Source organism: Nelumbo nucifera, chromosome 1 (genome assembly GCF_055504915.1).
Source record: "Nelumbo nucifera cultivar China Antique chromosome 1, China Antique-T2T, whole genome shotgun sequence".
NCBI lineage: Eukaryota > Viridiplantae > Streptophyta > Magnoliopsida > Proteales > Nelumbonaceae > Nelumbo > Nelumbo nucifera.
Window position 1 is genome coordinate 37315731 of NC_142649.1, and position 22052 is coordinate 37337782.

At 37.9% G+C, this 22052-nt stretch overlaps 1 protein-coding gene across 1 annotated transcript in view; it reads right to left on the minus strand.

The window, feature by feature from the left end:
- Positions 1-21756, minus strand: part of LOC104608325 (transmembrane 9 superfamily member 1) — a 28054-nt gene extending 6298 nt beyond the window's left edge. The window contains exons 1-10 of the mRNA XM_088896420.1: positions 21463-21756; positions 5439-5631; positions 5237-5341; positions 5034-5051; positions 4850-4947; positions 4610-4762; positions 4218-4352; positions 3911-4077; positions 3637-3731; positions 3094-3467 (exon numbers count right to left, since the gene is read on the minus strand). Of these exons, the coding sequence (XP_088752546.1) occupies positions 3094-3467; positions 3637-3731; positions 3911-4077; positions 4218-4352; positions 4610-4762; positions 4850-4947; positions 5034-5051; positions 5237-5341; positions 5439-5631; positions 21463-21555 (1431 nt within the window). The 5' untranslated portion in view covers positions 21556-21756. The remainder of the gene's footprint in view (positions 1-3093; positions 3468-3636; positions 3732-3910; positions 4078-4217; positions 4353-4609; positions 4763-4849; positions 4948-5033; positions 5052-5236; positions 5342-5438; positions 5632-21462) is intronic.
- Positions 21757-22052: the final 296 nt, after the last annotated feature.

Below are 22052 nucleotides of genomic sequence, written 5' to 3' on the forward strand. Positions count from 1 at the left end.
CCTGCTGTTAGGAGAGGACGCAGCTCGTGCCTCTCCATGGGAAGCTTGTAACTGCATTAATTCTCTATTAACGAAACTTATCTTTTTACTTATAAAAAAAAGGGTGAAATAGAAGATAATGTCCTAAGCACTATTGCAAGCTCACTAGGTTGTTCTATTTCCTCTTGGCCATTGACTTCATTGATATGCCCCTAGTAGATAATACAAGGAGAGTATATTCTGGAGCTCAATTCTAGAAAGGTGTGCAAAAAGGTTGGCAGTATGGAAGAGAAGCAATATTTCTTTAGGGGGTAGAATAACCTTAATAAAATCCACTCCTGCAAATTTGTCATTCTACTACCTTTATGTTTAAAATGCCTCAGAAGAAGGTTTTGAAATTAGGAAAAGGTCATGGGGGATTTCTTTAGGGGGTAGAATAATCTTAATAAAATCCACTCCTGAAAATTTGTCAATCTACTACCTTTCTATGTTTAAGATGCCTCAGAAGAAGGTTTTGAAATTAGGAAAAGGTCATGGGGGATTTCTTGTGGGAGCCGAGGGAAAGGAACAAGGACTATCTAGTTAAAATGAGAAATAGTGTGAAAGAGGAAGGTATGGAGGCTTAGGGTCAGGTAATGTGGGAAAGAAGAACTTAGCTCTTCTAGGTAAATGGTTGTGGAGGTGGCCTCCTGAGAGGGAGAAATTGTGGTACAAGATGGTGGAGAGCATTCATGGTATTTCAAACAGAATTACATTTGAGCCACAAATAAATCAGACTTTATGCACCCCCTGTTTTGCAAAAAAAAAAAAAATACCAACCCAATTGCAGACCTCCTTTCCCATTGAACAATAATTGTCATCACTGATTATCCATTTAAATCCTTTCATAAAATCCCTATATTTCTAAACCACTGTTTCTGGTTCTTTCAGCTTTGAGTCACCCTTGACTACCAACAGCCATCTAAGTTTAGTTTAAAAAAACCTTCCGGGGGGGGTCCAGACTGCAATTGGTTTATCCTTCCTAACAGAACTTCTTACTACAGCTTCCCAATTTCGCCATATATAATCAAAAGAGAAATCTGAGAAAAGGTCTAATGGTTTGGTCCAATGTATAGCCCTACTTAAGCACATTCCACACTACCTCCACATCCCTCCCATACTGTCCAAATCAAAGCAGTCTGAGCACATCTCCACTTTAACTTTTACCTCTTTTCTTCAGCCAGCTGAAGGTCGTAGGGTATGGTATCTTTCCTTGGCTTCTTTCCTCAGCTTCTCAGCATTTTATGGTACGATGCTTGTTCCAAGAATTTTTTTTTTTTTTTCTGGGGAGATATTTGGGTTGGGAATGGTGCACTCAGGGATCTGTTCACTTCATTGTACTCTATTTCTTCATTTAAAAAGGAATCAATTTTGGTGTTTTTTTCTTCTTTCTATCCTTCTAATGGTATTTCTTGTGATTTGGGTTTCAAAAAGAGTTTGAGAGATTATGAGTTAAGAGTTAGTTTTATTTATTTATTTATTTTTTATCAGCATGAGTTAGAGTTAGTTTCTGTGACCAATCTATTGCAAATTCTTGAAAAGGTTTGGTTGGACCCATCAAATCTTGATAGATGTATTTGGTCTCCTCATCCTAATGGGTCTATCACTTGTGCTTCTTTTTCTCTACTTTATGTTCTCCTTCCCCACAATTTTTTCAATCTGGTGCAAACCTATCTCCCCTAAAGTCAGTGCCCTTTGTTGGGAAGTCTTGTATATGAAGATTAGTACTGCAGATAATCTACAAAAGTGAAGGCCTCTTCTTTGTTCGTCTTCAAACCGGTAAATCCTTTGTAAAGCTAATGAGGAGAGCTGTTACCACCTCTTTATCTACTGTCCCTTTACTGCAAGAATTTGGGAAAGGTTCTTTTCTTTATTTGGGTGCAGGTGGACTTCGCGCTGGAGTTATCTATGCTATTTGATCCTTCCACTAATAGATGGTCCAAGAGAAGTGGTAAAATTCTTTGGAAATGCACAAGGGCAGCTCAAATATGGATTATTTGGAAGAAAGGAATGCAAGAATTTTCCTCTAGAAAGAGAGAAGTGTGAAAGTGGCGATGGAGTGCATGGTAACAAGGGTGATATACATTGGGCTAAAACAATGGACATCTCACAGCTTTTCACAGGTGATATTTGGAGGAATAGGGGTCCAGTGGCAAAAAAGTTCATCAAGAAAGCATAAAATTACTATTCTTGGACTCCACCTGAAGAATATTTTATCAAACTCAATTTTGATGGGAGCAACCAAGGTAACCGAGGGCCTGCAGGTATAGGGGTGTCTTCAGAAACAAGAAAGGATGAATTGCTGCATTGTTTTCAGGTCCGGTTAGTGTAGCAGACTCGGCTACAGCTGAGCTTTTGCTGTAATAAGTTGATCATTAAAGGGGACCCTACACTGGTGATGGGCTGGTAACACAATCCAAAAGCAGTAATATGGGCTTATTGGGAGGAAATGAAGACTTTTAAATGGCTCACTAGCAATATGATTTTAAAATTCCAATGGGAAAGGAAATTGGCTAATGGAACGCCAAACACTCTAGCCAAGTAAAGGGTTGATAGAGTCATTTCTTTTGGACTTGGTTAAAATTGGACATTGTTGTTTGGGAGAGGTTGCACCTTAGACCTCTCCTTTGGCCTTGAATACTGTAATGCTTAGTTTCCTCTAATAAAATACTGTAATGCTTAGTTTCCTCTAATCATATTGCTCACTAGCAATATGATTTTAAAATTCCAATGGGAAAGGAGATTGGCTAATGGAACGCCAGACACTCTAGCCAAGTAAAGGGTTGATAGAGTCATTTGTTTTAGACTTGGTTAAAATTGGACATTGTTGTTTGGGAGAGGTTGCACCTTAGACCTCTCCTTTGGCCTTGAATACTGTAATGCTTAGTTTCCTCTAATAAAATAATTCTCTACTTATCAAAAAAAAAAAACAGAAAGAAAAACAGGAATTATTGGTCCTTTAGACTTCACTAAACAACTCAAGTAGAAAGAGCAGTTGCATGTAAGTGCTAGAAATTTTCATGAAAATGATCCCCAATATTCATATTCATAAAGAAAGGTAGATATAACATTTACCTTGTAATTCCAGAAGGATGTGAATACAAAATACATCTCAATGAAGATGCTGCCAAATGGAAGAAGACCTCCCATTAGAGAGACAACAGAAGGTGTAAGATACCATTTCTTCTCAGGGATAGGACGTGGAATGGTCTTCACACGGCAAGGATTGTTTGGAGCACCACTCCAGTTCCTTCCAACAACAGTACCAAGAAGTGCAAGAGGGAAAGAGATGAAAGCCCAAATTACAAACACAACAACCATTGTGCCAAAAGGAATAGCTGCTAGGGATCCATAGAATATGGCAATTGTGTTTAGTATGAAACCAATGCCAAAGCACATAAATGGGAAAAGAGATGCTGTGAGAATCATCGACTTTATCCAGTTTTTACCTGACATTAAGACATAAGAATTCGGTTACTTACATTGAAAGCATAAGCCGGCAATGGAAGAGAAAACTATCTGCATGATAAAATACACCTAAATGGAACTGAAAAAAATCATTGGTCTTAAAAACAAAAGCAAAAGAGGATAATCGAACGATTGAAAAAAAGAACATACCACCATTGCGGGAGTAGAGTCCACCACTCACATAGCCCGAAATGAACGATGTAAGAGCATAACATACTATGAAAGTTGTCACAATTGCTCCACGACTAAGCAACAGATTTAGCATCACAATTAATCATTTGAACCAAACTAATGAGATAAAGTTAACATGGGAAAAAAATAAAGCAGAAAAACAAGAAAGAACAATGGAACCAACTCTATTCCATCAAAGCAACTAGGCAACAGAACTGACTGGCACAAAATAAAGGAATAAATCCTTACATACCCAACATAGAGCATCCCAATGATCGCCAATAAGATGACAAGGAGAACAAGCATTGCAAGTTGAGCACCTGTGCCAACAAGTGCTGATAGTAGAACCAAGTTGTGTGGAGGCCGAAAAACATCCCCATGGACAAGTTTCCAACCTGATTCCTCACTTACATCTCTTTCCTGAGGGCAGGGAGAAAAGTCACCAACCATTGAGCTATTATCACTACCTAAAGCAATCGAAGATGGGGAAAAAAAGGATAATTCAACAAAACCAAATAAACAGTATTAAGAATACAGAGTGAGAAGGATAATATGGTCACCAGAGTCTCCAGATCATCATCTTCTCGTGCATATTTTGCATAATCATTTCTAAGAGTTCTCATCAATATCATTGAGACCAAACCAGTGAGGAAGATAACCATCATGAATGAATTGAAAATGGAGAACCAGTGAATCTGCAGAGGGGAAGCATTTAGTGGTTTCAAAAATCAAAGTTCTTACAGGTAGGTATAAAAATGACATAAAAACATTGAATTAAAAATTCATCTTAAATAGCTCCTCAAATCCTGAAAGTAACAGTAATCAACGTATTGTGAAAACGGAAGCAACAACTGCTACTAAATAGTTCAGATTGCCAAAAATGAAAGCACAGCACATCTATCAACTCAGAGAAAACAAATCAACTAAACATGCACTCACGACCATTATTGACCTGGTGCTCAAAGAAAGGGTAGTCTAGATAAATGTCAAAACGTCGTGCAAAAGTGACATTTGTTGGAATCCATTTGACAGAATATGTCATGTCCAATTTCTTTCCCACTTCCAAGGGTTTAGGGGTTTCTTGAGTGAGATTAACATGAATAATCTGCAAGAACAAGAAGCAAATTTAATACCAAGGGTATGTCCTAAAAATTGAAATACATGATCCACCAGAAATATCAGAATCCATGACCTGATCTCTATTGTATTTGACAACAATGTTCTTGTGTGTGAAGAGCACATGCTTGCCACTCTCGCTGTTTTTATCAGGATGCAGATCACCAACAAAGCCTGAGCATCAATAGCATAATTTAATGAATCATATAAAACTATCTTAAGACTCAAAATTACTCAATAGAGTTAATAAATGTGCATACCCCATAAAGGCAGATCATCTGGATGGGTCTCATCATAAAATGGTGCCATGTTAGGAGAGGGAAAGACAAATAGGTAAGAGCTCCAAAAAAGAATATAATCAACACAAAAGAAACTCATTACAGACAAATAAACATGTAGACTTAAAAAGCATATTCATAAAGGGATCCAGGCAGTAAAGGAGCAAAACCAATGAACGACATACCCATGAAAAATTCAAACCAATATGTATTTTCAATTGCATCTTTGAATTGTTTAACCTTTGCTGCATTCAGTTCAAGTTCACAAATGGTAGCTCTGTCCACATTTTCTACAAGGAAAAGATAGACAAATGATGTGGTCAAATAATTCATTTATTGCTTCTTAAACATATTTGAAAACATGACACAGAAAGAAGGTCTACTTACTCTGGAACTTTATGTCAATCTGGCTGTCAATGAGTTCATTTCCACCGAGCACCTCACCAAGGCCACCCCACTTATGAGCAGCATTGCCAGGTGGTTGGCAGAATGGAAGGCTGTAATAGTTATATGTTTCTTGTGGATTATTATAAGGACCAACTTTATTTACCCAAAGTGTAACCAGATCATCTTGTTGATACTGCAGGCAGTCACCTCACACTTTTAGCAAAATCCAACCAGATAATACGTTTTACTCATCAAATTCAAAGTACCAGAAATGCAAAGATAATCAAAATGGCAATTTTAAGAGACATATCAGGATAGTTTCGGATACATGATAGATATGGTAGAAAAATTAAGATACACATGCAGACATTAGAGATATTCACATGAATCCTATATATATGATTTACAAGAAATCTGCTCTTCTGGCTATAAATAAGGTACAAATACATAAGACATATTTTAACCCTGTGAATAAAAATGGTCATAAATCATTGAAAATAGGTCACATTTACAAGATGATGGTCTCATTATATAGATAACCAAATAACATATCTCATAACCATCATAATCACAAAAAAACACAAACTTTGACCCTTAAAATGTAGGCTGAAAGGATAGTGGCATGACAACATCTTCAACTTTCCTAAATACTAAAAGCTTTCTAATAAGACTAAAAACTAATTTGACCATTCAATATGATTAACCTACTCCTAAGACACAACTAAATAGGAAAGCAATTTAAACCAAAAAAAAAACTCAAAATACTAAAATTCAAATTACCAAGAAAAAAATGAAATTTCCAGTGGTCCAAGAATGAAGAAACTTATACTTTGCTTCATGGAAAATTCTTGGGTCATTTCGGAACTCACTAAACCATCTGAATAACAAAGTTTCTGAACAGAAAACATGAATTGCAAACTTAGTAAAAACGTTAGCAAGAGTGGTGATGCAATTAAGATCGATGATCAGGGGATAGCCCAAATTATTCAATTTTCTGGTACCTTAGATTGATCCATCTATAATAAATGAGAAATTAAAGAGGATACTGCCCATAGATTAGAGACAGGTGGTTAAAATGGACATGTGCACCTAGTGTGTCATCTGAATGACATAAACCACTTACCAAAAAATAAGTGATAGACATATATCTAAAATGAAAATTCTGTTAGACAGTTGTAAGTCTATAATTGCTATATCAGACAATGTGCTGGTGATGCAGAAGCCAAAGAGTCAAAACTTGGAATTCCTGGACTTTTTATTTACTTAAGTAATGTTAGACAGCAGAGATATTTTGGTCATTTCATTATTGTTGTGGCATTTTGATCATTTACAAATATGTAAGATACAGCCTATTAGTTTGATTTATCTTGTCATATTTCAGTTGTTTGTAGAGTCGTTAGTTAAGTAGTTTAATAGATATTTAGTTATCTTTAAGCTAGTTTATGAGTGGCAGAATTTTCCTAGTTTAGAAAGGCATTTCGCTGACCTTGTATAGTTTGATATTTTGATGTATATACGTAAAGTTGCAAACAAGAAAAATGACTTTTGAGTTTATTTTCTACTTGTGTGACTTTTAGACTTGTTCATGGGCCGGGTAGCCAGACAGGCTGGCCTGGCCTGACCCGCCCCGGCCTGTTGTATATCGGGCCTTGACAAATTTTTAAGCCTGTAGGGTCGGGCTTGGGCTTTCTCAAAAAAGACAAACCTGAGCCCGAGCCTGACTTGATGATATTATATATAATAAAAATATAACATATATTAATTATATATATTATATATTATGTAATAATAATATTAGTAGCAAAAAAGTATATAATATATAATATATTATTAATAAAATATAATTAATATATTATAAAATATCTGTTCAAGTCAGGCTCAGGCTTGGGCCTATTCGTTTTTCTTTATAAAGAGGCAAAGCCTGGCCCATGAACAGGTCTATGTGTGATTCCAAAGACCCTACAGTCCCTATGAATGATTCCTAGGTTTCTTTGAGTGATCCAAGATGCTACACTTGGTCTCAATCATTCTGTTGAATGCCATATTTGCTCTTGATGATAGAATGTCACAGGCTCTGAGGTTCCAACTGGATGAGTAACAACCACATACAAGCAAGGTTCAAAATTTCGACACATATGCCCTGTATCGTATCGTATTAGTGACCTGTCTATGCAAAATTTAAATCTTTTGGGGTCAAAAACCATTTCAGGGGGTAGAAAGGCCTTAGACCAACCAAACAAGTTTTGAAAAAAAAATGAGAAGAAAAATCAAGCATTGGGTTCAAAGTACCAATACCCCTTCCACCGTATCGAGGTGTACCGATACTTTAAACCCTACTTACAAAGTAAGGAGGCACTCTTATCACTAGACCTCTAACCACCCCCACATCTTCTATCCTCTTAAAAGCTTCAGGCCACCTCAACAAGTGATTTATATCTTCCATGGTTTGCAATATTGGCAATATTTACGAAATTCCTTCAATATTTCCCCATTTTGCTAAGGGCAATACGAAATTACCCAAGAAAACCCCTTCCAAAGTTTGCAATGAGTTGATAATGGTGGGAAGTTACAAATCATGAATGCCTCTTCTAAAACCCAAGTCGTAAACAAAACCTTTGAAGAAGAGGGGGTAGCAACTAGAAAATATAGAAATAGGCTCCAATTTGAAAGAACGGAGTAAAAACAAGGAAATAAAACTATCTTTCAAAGTTGCCTCCCCTACACATAAATCTTTCCAAAGCCTAATTTTATTACCAAAACAAAGATTACACTTGATGCAATAATAAAAGTAGGGAGAATACCATGGATTGACTTCCAAGGTTAAGCTCATAATAACCTAATAGATATTATAGCATTCTAGCCATTGTCCCCCAAACAATGTATACTTTTTTTTTTTTTTGATAAATTCAAACAATGTATACTAACCACCGTTTTATGCCACAATTTATCATTTTCAATAGGCATCCTCCACAACCTTTTCCCTAATAACACTATGTTCCATCATCTCCCTAATCTCCTAAACACAAACCCCTTGATCAATTGATCTTTCCTTTGACATACTATTCCCCATTTTACCAAATTATCCTTTTCCCCAACCCCTAGCTCCCATAAGAAGTCTCTAATTATCATCTCCATTTTCCTTGCCACTGCTTGCCAAATCTCAAACACTAAGAGGTGATACACAAGAAGATTCAATAGTGTGGACTTGATGAGGGTAATCCCACCCAATGATTTAAAAGGCGCGCCTCAGGCACACAGGCGAGGCACATTTTAGGGTATGCGCTTCGCCCAGGTCCTAGACGCACCCCTTTCAAAAGGTAGACGCCTGATGCACCTAGGCGTGCACTTGATGCTTCGCTCACTCACAAAAGCTCCCAGAACCCCATATTTGCTAATGTTGTTCATTCATTCATTCTAATAAAATATCTCCTTAAAAGGCAATTAAAGTTATAAAATCATTATTTTTTATGTGAGAAATAAGAATTTAAGACCCTAACATGGATTTGTTCGGGTTTGCCTTGAGGGGCGTGGACGACTCATAGAATCAAGAATGCAATATGTTTTACATCGCATTAGCTACTTGAAGTAATGCAATTGAGGAAAAAAAGAGATTGTGGGTTTTACATGCTTGAAAATGCTTTATATGTTTGCTTTTATTTTTAAATTTTCATCTGAATATGCTTTACATGTTATGTTTATGTATTTTTAGATAATAGGTTTCTTAAAACATTTATTTTAAAATTTAAGTTTTATATTTTTTTTATTAACATTATTTTTTTTGAAATTTTTGCATTTTTAATTTTCTGACATTTTTTGTAGTTTTGTGCCTTGCTTCAAAAAGGCGTGTGCCTCGCCTTGCGCCTTGCACCTCAAGCACAAATTGGCCCTTGCACTTTTTTTGCGCCTTGCGCTTTTAAAACATTGATCCCACCTCCCAAAGAGACATAATTTCTCTTCCATACATCCAGATTGTTTCAAAATTTTCCTAGGAACGGATTCCATAAATTACTATCTTTTGGATTTGCACCTAAGAGAGACATAAATAACTAATAAGCCAAGGCATGACAAAACATCCAAAAACTTCAGCATAGAAGGTAATATAGTAAACCCTCTTCAACATTTATCCCTAATAAGAAGCTCTTATCCAGATTAATCCTCAAATTAGAGAGCTCTTTGAAAAGTTCCACCAACAGCCTTAGATTCTTAATTCATTGTGATCCTCTAGCCTCACAAAAGAGGATGATATCATAAAAAGAATTTAAGGTGTGTGAGCACCATCCTATCTCTACCAACTCCCTAAGTAATATTAGGCAACATTTTAGACCCCTTTTTTTGTAAGTATACAGTGTTAGTGTAATGTCATGGACAAGGTCACTCTGGTCATGTTTCCAACGTCCAAGGATTTGGCAACAGGGTAGATTGGTCTGGAAGAAGAGAAATGGCCAGACCCTAGAGGGGCTGGCTGCACTATGTACCCTCCTCCAACAAGGATTAGGACCTTGTAGTTTTAGGGAAGTTGGTGACAGAGTAGGTTGGTAGAGGTGAGAAAGGAGAAAGAAAAAAGTGGGTAGCAAGGTTTAGATCAAAAAGAGGGGGAGAGGCGGAGAGCGAAATCTAGGTCCTTCATTCAGAAATGTGAAGGGGTGGACATGAACCAAGCCTTTTACAAGTTATTCAAGCCCGGTCATGAGAAGCTCGATTCAGCTTAATCTAAACCAAGCTTCAAGCTGAGCTTAAGCCTAATGAAGCTCAGCTTGTGAAACTCATGAGCCTAATCAAGCTTAATTATACATAATATTTTTAACTTAATATATGTTTAATAATAAATATTTTTTTTAAATGTATAATTTTTATATATAAAATCTTTTATATGTATAATTTTTATCTTTTTATACGTATAATTTCTAACATGTATAATTTTTTTCATTTTATATATGAAGCTTGACTCATTATCGAGCTCGAACCAAGCTGAGCTTGAAAACATATGAGCATTTGTGTCAAGCTGAATTCGAAAACATGATTCTAGCTCAAATCGAGCTTGAGCCCAAACTCAAGCCTCCTGTTTTTCTACCAATCCAAGCTCGAATAGCCAGATATTCGGCTTGGCTCGACTCAAATTCACCCCTAATGTGATATAGCAGCATGTGGCACATGCACGTTGGCACCAATGTGGTATCCTACATGGCAGGTTATGTGTTCATTTAGCATTAATATTTAGTAGTTGGTTGTTGTTTATTAGAAGTCTTAAATATCAGTTTAGTTAGTGAATTGTGTTCTGCATTCATTGGCCCAATTCAAATTAGTCTCAGCCATCTAGGTAGTGGCAGACAAAGCATTTAATGTAGTTGCTGCATGTTATCTCCTATGTAATCTCTATAAATACTCAATGAAATGAAGCAAGAGAAGGTCTTTAGTTCTGAAAATTTGTCTTTGCAAGTTCTCTTACCGTAGAGATGATCCCTCCATCAAATCAAGTGTGTGGCTTGGTCGCATTGAGTGACATCTACGATTAGCAGCATCAGTGACATCCACTGTCCCTAGTTAAGTGGGCATCCCAGGTTATCCCATCCTTTTTGGCAAATATCTCTTGGTTTCTTGTCGTTCTTCATCCCCATTGCAGGTCTTCTCTAGCCTATTTTGTGGGCTTGCTCCTGGCAAGCATCAAGTTGATATTAGAAAACTTTTTCTTAATATGATGCCGGTTCGTCATTGGAATTCTCCACCATCTTTTAATGTGATTCCGAACTCATTTTGAGGCGTTCTATCGGTGGTTTGAAAGCTCACTCTCTCTAGTTTTAATTCATAAAAGAAACACTTCAATAAGAGTTCTCTGGAGGGAGAGATATTGAAAGAAGAAGAAATGTTGTCTAACTATCAATAACACCTGAGTTGGCTATGTCGTGACATTCAAATCAAGTTCTCCATGAGATGATGCAAGATCTTCTCCACAAAATTCCAACCTCTTGAACTTAGAGTGAGAAGAAGCTCACAAAGCTTTGATTATGCTGATGAAGCTCATTCCTCGTCTCTTAGCTCTGTTCCACATCCAACCATTGTTGATCAATGGAATATGGATCAATTGTCCAATGCTCTTGAAATGCAGATAGAATTATTCAACAAGTTCATGTTCCTGTCTTTGAAGAAAGGTTCAATGCAAATGAATATTGTGATTGGATAGTCTCTCTTGAAGCCTGCTTTGAATGGAATAATCTCACTGATGAGATTCGTGCAGTTTGTTGCAATAAAAGCTAAAGAGTCATGCTTTGATTTGATAGCAAATACCAAATAAGTAGAGATCGAAGGGGCATCCTAAGGATCAATACTTGGGCTAAAATGAAGGTAAGACTTGATGAGAAGCTCCTTCCCTTGAATTATTTACAAACCTTGTATCAGAGATTCCATCAGCTACACTAGCAAATTGACCAATCAGTTCTGATTATCTAAGAAAATTTTACAAGCTTATGAGCAGAATCAACTAGAATTAGAATGATGACCAGCTTGTTGCTAGGTATGTCAGTGGTTTGAAGTTAAATTTAAAGCTGAGCTTACAATGCACTTTCTTCATTCCCTTGAAGAAGCATACTAGAAAGCTCTAAAGGCAGAATAGAAGCTGAAATGGAGCTCATACAAGAAGACAGAGGCTTTGAAGATCATGAAGGAGAAACCCAAGAAGGTGTATGCACCTGCAGCAAGCTCTCCAAACCCACATGAGGGGGAGGAAATAAATAACATGGAAAGACTGTTTCCTCATCCAACAACTGCTTTAGATGTGGGGAACGAGGCTATCATTCTTATGAATACCCAAAGAAAAAAGCTAGATTGAATCTTGTTGAAGAAGCTGAAGAAGAACAACAGCCAATTTATGACGAAGGAGACAAGGGAACAATATTGTGATCCTATATGTGATGCCAAAAAGGTCTTGTCATTCATCGCATGTTGATTATCCATGAAGATGAGAAGTGGCTTCAGTGTTTTAAAAGTGCAAGGGGCAATTTGCGCCCAAGGCAAGGAGCAAGGCGAGGCGCGCGCCTTTTTTGAAGCATAGTGCAAAAATACAAAAAAATGCCAAAATTGTCAGAAAATTCAAAAAAAACGAAAAAAATAATAAACATAATATTAATAAAAATTATAAACTTAAATTTTAAAATAAATGTTTTAAAAGCCTATTATCTAAAATTAAAATACATAAGCATAACATGTAAAGCACACTCAACATCAAATAGATTTCATTCCAAGTGCTACACTTCCTAACTTGCCTCATTATAGAACGCCTCCTAGTAAGCATGTTGAATTGCAAAGACAAGTGGATGAATTATTGAATAAAGGCCTAATTAGAGAATCCTTAAGCCCATGTGTTATTCCAACTTTTTTAACTCCAGAGAAAGATGGAACATGAATAATATGCATTGATGATAGGGCTATGAACAAGATAATAATCAAGTATAGATTCCACATTTCCCATCTTGAAGATATATGCTTGATCAGCTTACTAGAGCTAAAGTCTTCTCCAAAATTGATCTTCACAATGGTTATCACCAAATTAGGATCAAAGAGGATGATGAGTAGATGACAGCTTCTAAAAACTAAGGATGGACTCTACAAATGGTTGGCTATGCCATTTCTAAGCGCCAAGCACCTTCATGAGACTCATGACCCATCTTGAAGAACTTTATGGGCATGTTTGTAGTGGTGTACTCCGATGACATTCTGATTTATAGTAGAGATGCAAAACAGCACCTTGAGCACTTGCATGAAATGTTCAAAGTTCTCTATGTCAACAAGTGAAGGCTCTATTTGGGAAGAATGCAAAACCCAGATCGATGTATAGACATACCCCGGGCCACTTTTCCCGCCGTTTGGTAAGAGTGAAAGAACCCCAAAAATTGAGTGGAATATGCAATCTTGTCAGGATTTCCCTCGATTTAGGGGTGTACTTGTACATTGTTTTTTTGGAAGCAAACTTGTGTTCTCCCTTCCATCAATGGAAATAGAAAACTGCTTTGCTCTCTTCCCAACATCTTTCTTCTCCACAGAAGTCCACCATTGAGTGGCATCAATGGATACCTTGCCATCGACCTCCGGTAGCATCTGAAATCGATCAACGGCATTAACGGCTAACTTAGAACATCCAGTGTGCTATCACCAGCCACTTCAAAACATCTGGTATGCTATCTTTCTTCTCCTTGGAACTCCACCATTAAAGGGAAAGGAGATCCCGCCATATTTCACACCATCTGGGAAAGGACAACCCACAGCATAAACTGGTTTTGGGAAGCAACAGTAACATTAGTTTTCCCAAATGCCTGCAAACATGTGCCGCTAGTTTGTTCTCTCCCAGCCAAACAGAAAATGGTACAAATGGGACTTCCAACCAGCCTAAACTTTGCATTTACCTGAACTGCATAAATTTACATTTGCACTCTACATATTTGCATTTGCACTCCTCCCAAATAGAGCCTTATATGCAAACCTGAAATGTTGTTTTATGACTGATAAACTGATGTTTCTAGGATATGTCATGTCTACAGAAGGTATTCATGTGGACAAAGAGAAAATACAAGCTCTTAGTTCAGATGGACTAAGAAGGCTGAAGAAGTTTCCAGATCTTGAAGACTAATTATTTGAATCCTATGTTAGCATTGCCTGATTTTGAGAAGACATTTCAAGTGGAATATGATGCCTCTGAAGTGGACGTTGAAGCTGTTCTGGTGCAAGAAAGGAGGTCAATTACTTATTTCAGTAAGAAGCTTAGTGATGCAAAGCTCAACTACTCAACTTATGACAAGGAGTTATATGCTATGGTAAGAGCTTTACAACATTTGGAGTATTATCTCATTGGGCTTGAGTCTATACTCTATTCTTAACTATAATGCATTAAGATTCCTCAAAGCACAAAAAGGTTCAACTCACGACATGTCGATTGGGTATCCCTTCTAGAGAAATTCAACTTTTATCTTAAATCATAAAGTTGGCACTTCTAATAAAGTTTCTGTTGTTCTTAGCCAAAAGTTTTTTTTTTATCAGCAAAATGAGTAATTTATTAATGCTTGAAAAAATTTTACAGATCCCTGCTACACAGTAGCCCAAATACAGCAGAAACCAGATTGGCCACCCTGATTATACCATGCCCCTTTTTACTATTACAGATTACAACATTGCCCAAAATAGAGTGGATCTGTCCACTCCCTGTTTTGCGAGAATATCTGCCAGTCCATTTGCTGATCTTTTTACCCATCCAAAGCTAGTGTTACAACTTTTTGCAAGGAAGTCAATTTCCCTGAAGGCAAATTTATATTTCCAAGGAGCTGAACTAATTTGTTTTGCCCAAGAAATAACCAATAAGGAATCTCCTTCCACTTCAAGCTTTCTAACACCCATCTGTGTTGCCAGTTTTAGTCCTTGTAAGAGAGCCATTGTCTCACCCTTAACCGAGTCGCCAAATCCAATTGGCCCAGAGAATAAGGCCACAACTGCACCTAGATGGTTTCTGAAAACTCCCCCTATACCCGCCCTCCCCGGAATACCAAAGGAGCTCCCATCAAAATTTAATTTCAATTTGTTTGGCCTTGGAGGTTTCCATTCCATTATCACTACTTCTTTGTGTGTATCTGCTTGTACCACTTCAGACCATTCCATAATAAGTCATTTGTGGAAACATCTCTAAACAGCTCCAAAGTTTTAGCCCAATGTACAGATCTGATCCATATGGATTCAATCACTTCCTCCATTGACCTACTCTTTTCTTGGAAGATTCTTTGGTTTCTCTCCTCCCAAATGGTCCATACCAAGGCTGCTCTTGTGATTTTCCATAGAGATCATCCCCTTTTCTTCTGTTACCTTAAGAAACTGGAGTTAAATAGGCTAGCCACATCTTGAGGGGGTACCCATCTACAACCAAAAAGAGAGCAGTAGTTCCAAATACAAGTTACAAATGAACAGGAAAGTAATAAATGAGAAAGGGTTTCACCACTGGCCTTGCAAAGGAGACATACATGAAGAGAGAGGCAATTATTTGGCCTTCTTTTCTGTAGAACGTAATAGGTGTTTAACTTCCCGAGGAAACTTTCCCAACATAGAGCGTGTACCTTAGGAGGGATTAGTTTGCACCAAATTTCTCCCACCGGGAGATTTACCCCTAAGGGTTCTAAACTAATAAGGAGGTTAAAGAAAGAAGCACAGGAGAAGTGACCATCAGGGGAGGGGATTCACACTCATTGTCCCTCAACCACCTTCTGAACCCGAAATCCCATTTTAAACCACGTGATGAAGGCCTACCGAACCTAGAAATTGGTTCGTTCTTGAAGTTTATTAGAGAGTATAGTACTGGGAATTGCAGTTCGAGTGGTAGGTCCCCAAGCCAAAGGTCTTCCCAAAATAAGACTTTGTTCCCCCATCCCACATCATAACAAATAGAATTTAAAAAGGTAGGTAGTACCTCAAAGATTGCTTTCCAAGGGGAATTTGCAGAAGTGTGAAGCACCAGTTTTGCATCCCAGCCTTTTTCTGCAACACCATGAACATTTTCAATGATCTTGTGCCACAACCTGTCTTCCTCTAAGGGAAATCTCCATAACCACTTTCCTAAGAGAGCTGTATTCCTCTTAATCAGGTTTCCAATTCCGAAACCTCCTTGCTCCTTTGGTTTACACACCTATTCCCACTTCACCAAATGATCTGTTTTTTCATCTCCTGGCTCCCACAAGAAATCCCTCATCAACTTTTCTAATTGCTTTGCGATTTTCACTGGGATTCTAAAGGTGGAGAAGTAATAGGTGGGCAAATTAGCTAAGGTGGATTTGATCAACGTAATTCTTTCCCCTAAAGAGATATAGTTTCTCTTCCAAGATGCTAATTTTTTAGCAAATCTTTCCACTATTGGTTTCTAGAAACTCTTTGCTCTAGGGCTTCCTCCCAACGGCATACCTAGGTACTCTAGGGGCCAAGCTCTCACCTCACAACCTAGGAGGTTACTGGCCAAAAGTTTTGTATGCTTTCTACTCTTAATTATAAGGTTACTGGCTTCGATCTTTTACTTGAGTCCTGTGTAACAAATCATTTCTTTTCTAAAGTGTAACAAACCTTTAAGACAAGGGATCCCCTCTCTTCCTTTCTCTTTACATTGGTGGCTGAGGTCCTTAGAAAACTGACTTCAAGATCCAGTTATTTGCAGTTGTTCAGAGGTTGGTCATTAGATAGAGATAGGGTTGTGGTGACTCACCTCTAGTATGCAAATGATATTTTAATCTTCTGTGATGGAGAGAGTAGGGAGAGTATTGAGAATTTGATGTCGGTGCTTAGTTTGTTTGAGAAGGTGTCTAATTTGAGTGTAAATTGGAATTAGAGTTTGTAGCTGGTATTAATTTGGAAGAAGAGGAGCTTAGGGTTGTAGAGATTTTGGGTTGTGAGAGTGGAAAGTGGCCTCTAAGATATTTAGGGATGCCTTTAGGTGGTAACCCTAGATTGACTAGTTTTTGGACTCCAGCGGTGGAAAGGATTGAGAGAAAGCTTGCCGGTTGGAAAAGGAACTATATCTCTTTAGGCGGAAGGATAACTTTAATTAAGTCAACTCTTGATAATCTTCCTATTTATTTTATGTCAGTTTTTAGGATGCCTTGGGTAGCGGTGAAAAGAATTGAAAAGTTAACGAGGGACTTTCTTTGGGAACCGGAGAAGGGGGAAGAAAGATCATTTGTTAAGATGGGAACTAGTGGTGAAAAGGAAGGAAGAAGGGTGTTTGGGTTTTTTTTATCAATAACAGTAACTTTCCATTATAATAAACAGAACTAATTACAAGGAAAGGGAGATAAACTTTCTTAACTCCCTGAGTTGGGCAGGAGCCCCCATAAAAGCAAAAGAAGAAATTACAACTTTGCCCAAAATAAAGAATCCCAAGCAACCCCTTGCTTAGCTAACCCATCTGCAAGAGAGTTAGCAGATCTCTTCACCCAGCTGTACTTCACTTCCATCTCCCTTTGTTAGCCACTTGTAGATTTTCTGTTTCATTGCTGAGGTTCCACAACCCCGCCTTATCCTCTTGTAGCCATCCCTGCGAGTCACCTTCAACCACAAGTTTCCTTATATTCAACTCCTTTGCCTTTCTTATTCCCTCTAGAACCGCAAAAATCTCAGCCCTGAGGGAAAGGGGGTTTGGGTATTGGGAATGTGAGCCTAAAAAATCAGGCCCTATTAAGTAACTGACTTTGGTGGCTAGTATTCGTGGCCAATCAAGGAATGGATGGGATGCTGGTTGTCTGCATAGAGCTAATCTGGCTACACCTTGGAAAGCTATACATAGTATCCTCCCATGTTTTCACAATTTTGTAAAATATGATTTGGCTTCTGGCAGCAAGATAAGATTTTGGGAGGATGCTTGGGTTGGGGAATCTCCGTTGAGGGATGCTTTCCCCTCCCTCTTTGCTCTTTCTACTCTTAAAGATAGGATTGTGGCTGATTTCATCCAACATCATCCTTCTTCTTTGGGGTTGAATTGGAATTTGGGGTTTACCAAAAACCTTAGAGAGTCGGAAAACCCCTGATGTATCCAACCTGTTGAACATTTTGGGCTCTATTTTCTTTGATGTGGAGGGTAGAGATACTTGAGTTTGGTCCCCTAACCCTATTGGGCCTCTCTCCTATAAATCCTTCTTTAAAACTCTTATTTCTACTCCCTCCTCCCCTTCCTTTCATGTTAAAGACGTTTGGTGCACTCCTATTCCCCCTAAGGTCAGTGCCTTCTGTTGGAAGGTTGTCCATGGCTGCATTAACACATGTAACATGCTTCAAAGGAAAAGACCTAAGTGGTCCTTGTCCCCCAATTGGTGTGTTCATAATCTCCTATCCCTTTGTTTTTGCATCTGGGAATGGTTTTTTTTCTCTTTATGGTTGCAAACGGTTCCCCCCTGCCAGTTTGGAGTGGTCATTTAGCCCTGCTGTGTTGAGGAGAAAAAAGAGGAGGGCGGGACGGGATTTTGTGGAGATGTGCATGAGCCACAGTGATCTGGACAGTGCAGGAAGAAAGAAATTCAAGAACCTTTGGGGAGGAGAGAAGTAAGGAGACAGTGATAGAGACCATTGCCTTTAGGGTGGCTCATTGGATTAAGACCTTGAAACTCTTCACAGACTTCAAGGTGGAGGACATTTTCAGGAGTTGGAGGGATATAGCAAACTCCAGCATGGGTAACCCGGGTCCCTCAGGAATTGGAGTACTTAGAGATGAGGAAGGAGCTATTTATGCCTTCTTCTCAGGCCCAATTGAGCAGGGTGGTTCAGCCAGAGTAGAATTTATAGCAGTTCTATGTGGGATGGAGAAAGCTAAGGAAATGGGAGCCAATAGGCTGATAAGGTGACTCTAAAATTTGTGGGATGGCTGAAAAAAAGGAGTGACTTGGCAGATGAGAAATGAGTTCCAGCGCTTTAAATGGCTTGCAAAAGACATGAATGTCCAAGTTAGATGGGTCAGACAATCTGCTAACAGCTTGGCAAACAGTCTTGCTAAGCAAGGAGTTCAGAGACAACAGATGTTTTTGGCATATTTGTAGTTTCAGTTGTGGATTAATTCTGAAATGGGTTTGCTTTTTTCACAACTTCTTGTTGTACTTTGTCGTTTCTCATTATTAATAAAATTTTGATTCTGCGTTGCTGATAAAAAAAATGGCAGGGCCACTCAAGACTATGAGGTCTACATTATGAGTTCATAACCCCCTTATTCATCTCATAATGAATAATGAGATGGTTAAAATTTCCCCTCCTTTTCAAACACAATGATGGATAGTGTGAGAAAATAACTTTTTGCATGGTCTCTTGGATCAATCTGTAAGCCAACAGGGATGAGGATGGTCTAACCCCCAAAGTCCAAGGAAAACGTTGATTTGAACGGGGGAAAATAGGGAAGGGATAAAAGGAACCGATCGGACCCCCAAAGGGGTTGTGTATATACCCTCCAATGAGGGGTCAGGCTGCTGAAGTTCACCAACCATGGAATTCCTGTGGAAGAATGCAAAAGAAGTCAGTGATGTGAAGGGAGAGAGAATGGGGGTTGTGTATATACCCTCCAATGAGGGGTCAGGCTGCTGAAGTTCACCAACCATGGAATTCCTGTGGAAGAATGCAAAAGAAGTCAGTGATGTGAAGGGAGAGAGAATGGCAGTGAGGTGGTGATTTAGGGAGAAGAGCGGTGGCTCAGAGGAGAGGGAGAATAATTGGGTTTGGGGCCTGTAATGGTTAAAGGTCCAAAAAAGATCTCCAAAGTTAGGATATGGAACCCCTGTTTATAGGGACTTTGGGTTTCCCGAATTCTAGAATGTTCCTTATGCATTTTCTTTACCCATTTTAGTCTTTAACTATATTATTCTAGAATGTTCTAGCACTCAAATGGATGCAATTAAATTTGTTTAAATGAACAATTGTCTAAAATGACCCACTGACCTGGATTTACAGTGGGTTAACCAGGTTTATGTACTAACATAAATCCACTGTCTCACACAATCATAAAAATTTCTATGAATGGCAAGACAAAAGAAAGAGGGAACAGGGCAAAAACAAGAGCTGTTATGAAGACCCTACTAGGAGGGAAATACAAAAAACATACAATATAAATTACCCACTAACCCCATCAAACAAACGAAAAAAGCATACATCACAACTCTTACATTGTCAACCCCCAATAAAGACCATTCCTATTCATACCTCCTCTAGCTAGGAGCAAGCTCTCTTTCAATTTAAATTCTGATCAAGAATAAAAGTAAAAATTGCTGGGCGCAGCCAGGGTACAACTTAGGTACGGAACTTTGTAAGTATTAAAACATGTATGCAACTCCTACAGGCATATTATAGTTCACATACGTTAAACTATCTATGGGAATATTTTATTCCTCAAAAAGGACAAGTCTTTATCATGTCATCTTGCATGAGAGAAAAACCTGAAGAAAAGAACACAAGAAAAACTTTTCTGAAGATATAACTGAGAAACAGACATCAACGACCATGCTTCCAATTCAGCTCAAGTTGTTGACTTTTGAGAAATTTGACTTTAAAGATGGATTAACATATTGCAAGTAGCAGATTCCAATATAATGACAAAATAAACACTTCCCATATAAATTTTTTGATTTCATGGAACCCAAATAATTAAATTCCAACTCAAATTTCAAAAGAAAATTAGAGTACAATACAATGTTGCAACAACAACAACAACACAACAAAACCACCAAAATCACGAAGAAAGGTTGCACATTTCAATTGAATCATTGAATGATGATTTAAGCATTCAAAAGCATGGACAAAATCCTTATCATAGCCCCCTCCCTCCCAAAACTTAGCACTGAAACTTACAGAGAAAGAGCTTTCTAATGCAAAGAAACAAAGATGCACCACAAAAGAGACCATAAAAGCTAGGAGAATTCATTAACAAGTGAGCACCAAAAGAATGAAGAAAGGACCTATGAAATAACACGGATACCGAATCTTCAAAATGTAAATAGGATTTCACGACAAGGAACAAAGAAAGTAACGGAACCTAAAAGCGATCCTAAACAATGTGTCCAAACCAATGACGAAAAAGAATAAATTCTTTTTTTGCAACTATAGACCACACACCAAAATTAACCCAGATCTAATCCCCATATAAACAGTCTTAACTTGCTAATCAAAGATGACTACTAGTCCCAATTCACCAAGTGACCTCTGCATTCACACGCACAGTTAATAATGAAGTCGAAACACGAAAACCCATTTCGATCCACAGTCCAAGAAGCTGAATGATTCAACTAAACAAAAAAAAATGCTAGATCATCCGAATACACAGCCACGGAAACGATTATTCCACACAAATCACCAAAATATTAACAAATTGACCCGTCTCAAACAAACAATTGCCCAGATCTGAAGAAGACAGAATCAAATCGAAGAAAGACGACAAACCCAAAAAAAGATGTATGAGTTCAAAACTTCAAATACCAAATTCCTCACCGAGTAAGCTAATTAGGGTTGGAGATCAAAAGATATAGAGACAAACAGTGCACTTCACCTTGTGATCCGACTCGGAAGCAAATGCCGGAGAAGCAAAGAGAGAGAAGAGGGAGAAGGCGAGGAGGGAGAAGGATCGAACTGCGAAAAGCATCGCGGTTGAGGGCCAATATCTCAGTCAGAATAAAACGGAAATCTTGAATTTGTTTAGCTTTCTTCGTTCTCTTTCGTTTCTTTTGTTCCTTTTTTTCCTCCGACGCGAGCGAAAGAGCGCGAGAGGGAGAAGATAGACCCTGATTTTACTCGCTCGTGCTCATAGAGACTCGCGATTTCAACGTCTTGTGCGCGTTAAAAATTCTTGCATTACGACTTATTGTAATTATTGTATATACTAGCGGTACCCGTGGCATGTACGAGATCTGTTAAGCGAAAATTAATAGTAAGATATCATGATATTATATTTTTTATTTTTTAAACAATTAATAATTATTTATAACTATGATATGTGAATGATATCTGAAATTTTTTTGACCAATCAATTAATCAACTGATATCATAAATATGGTAGCCAATCAAGTATTATTTATCAAAATTCATGGGTGGATTTTGATCGGTTAAAACTCTATACCTATTGTTCCCGCGTCATAAATT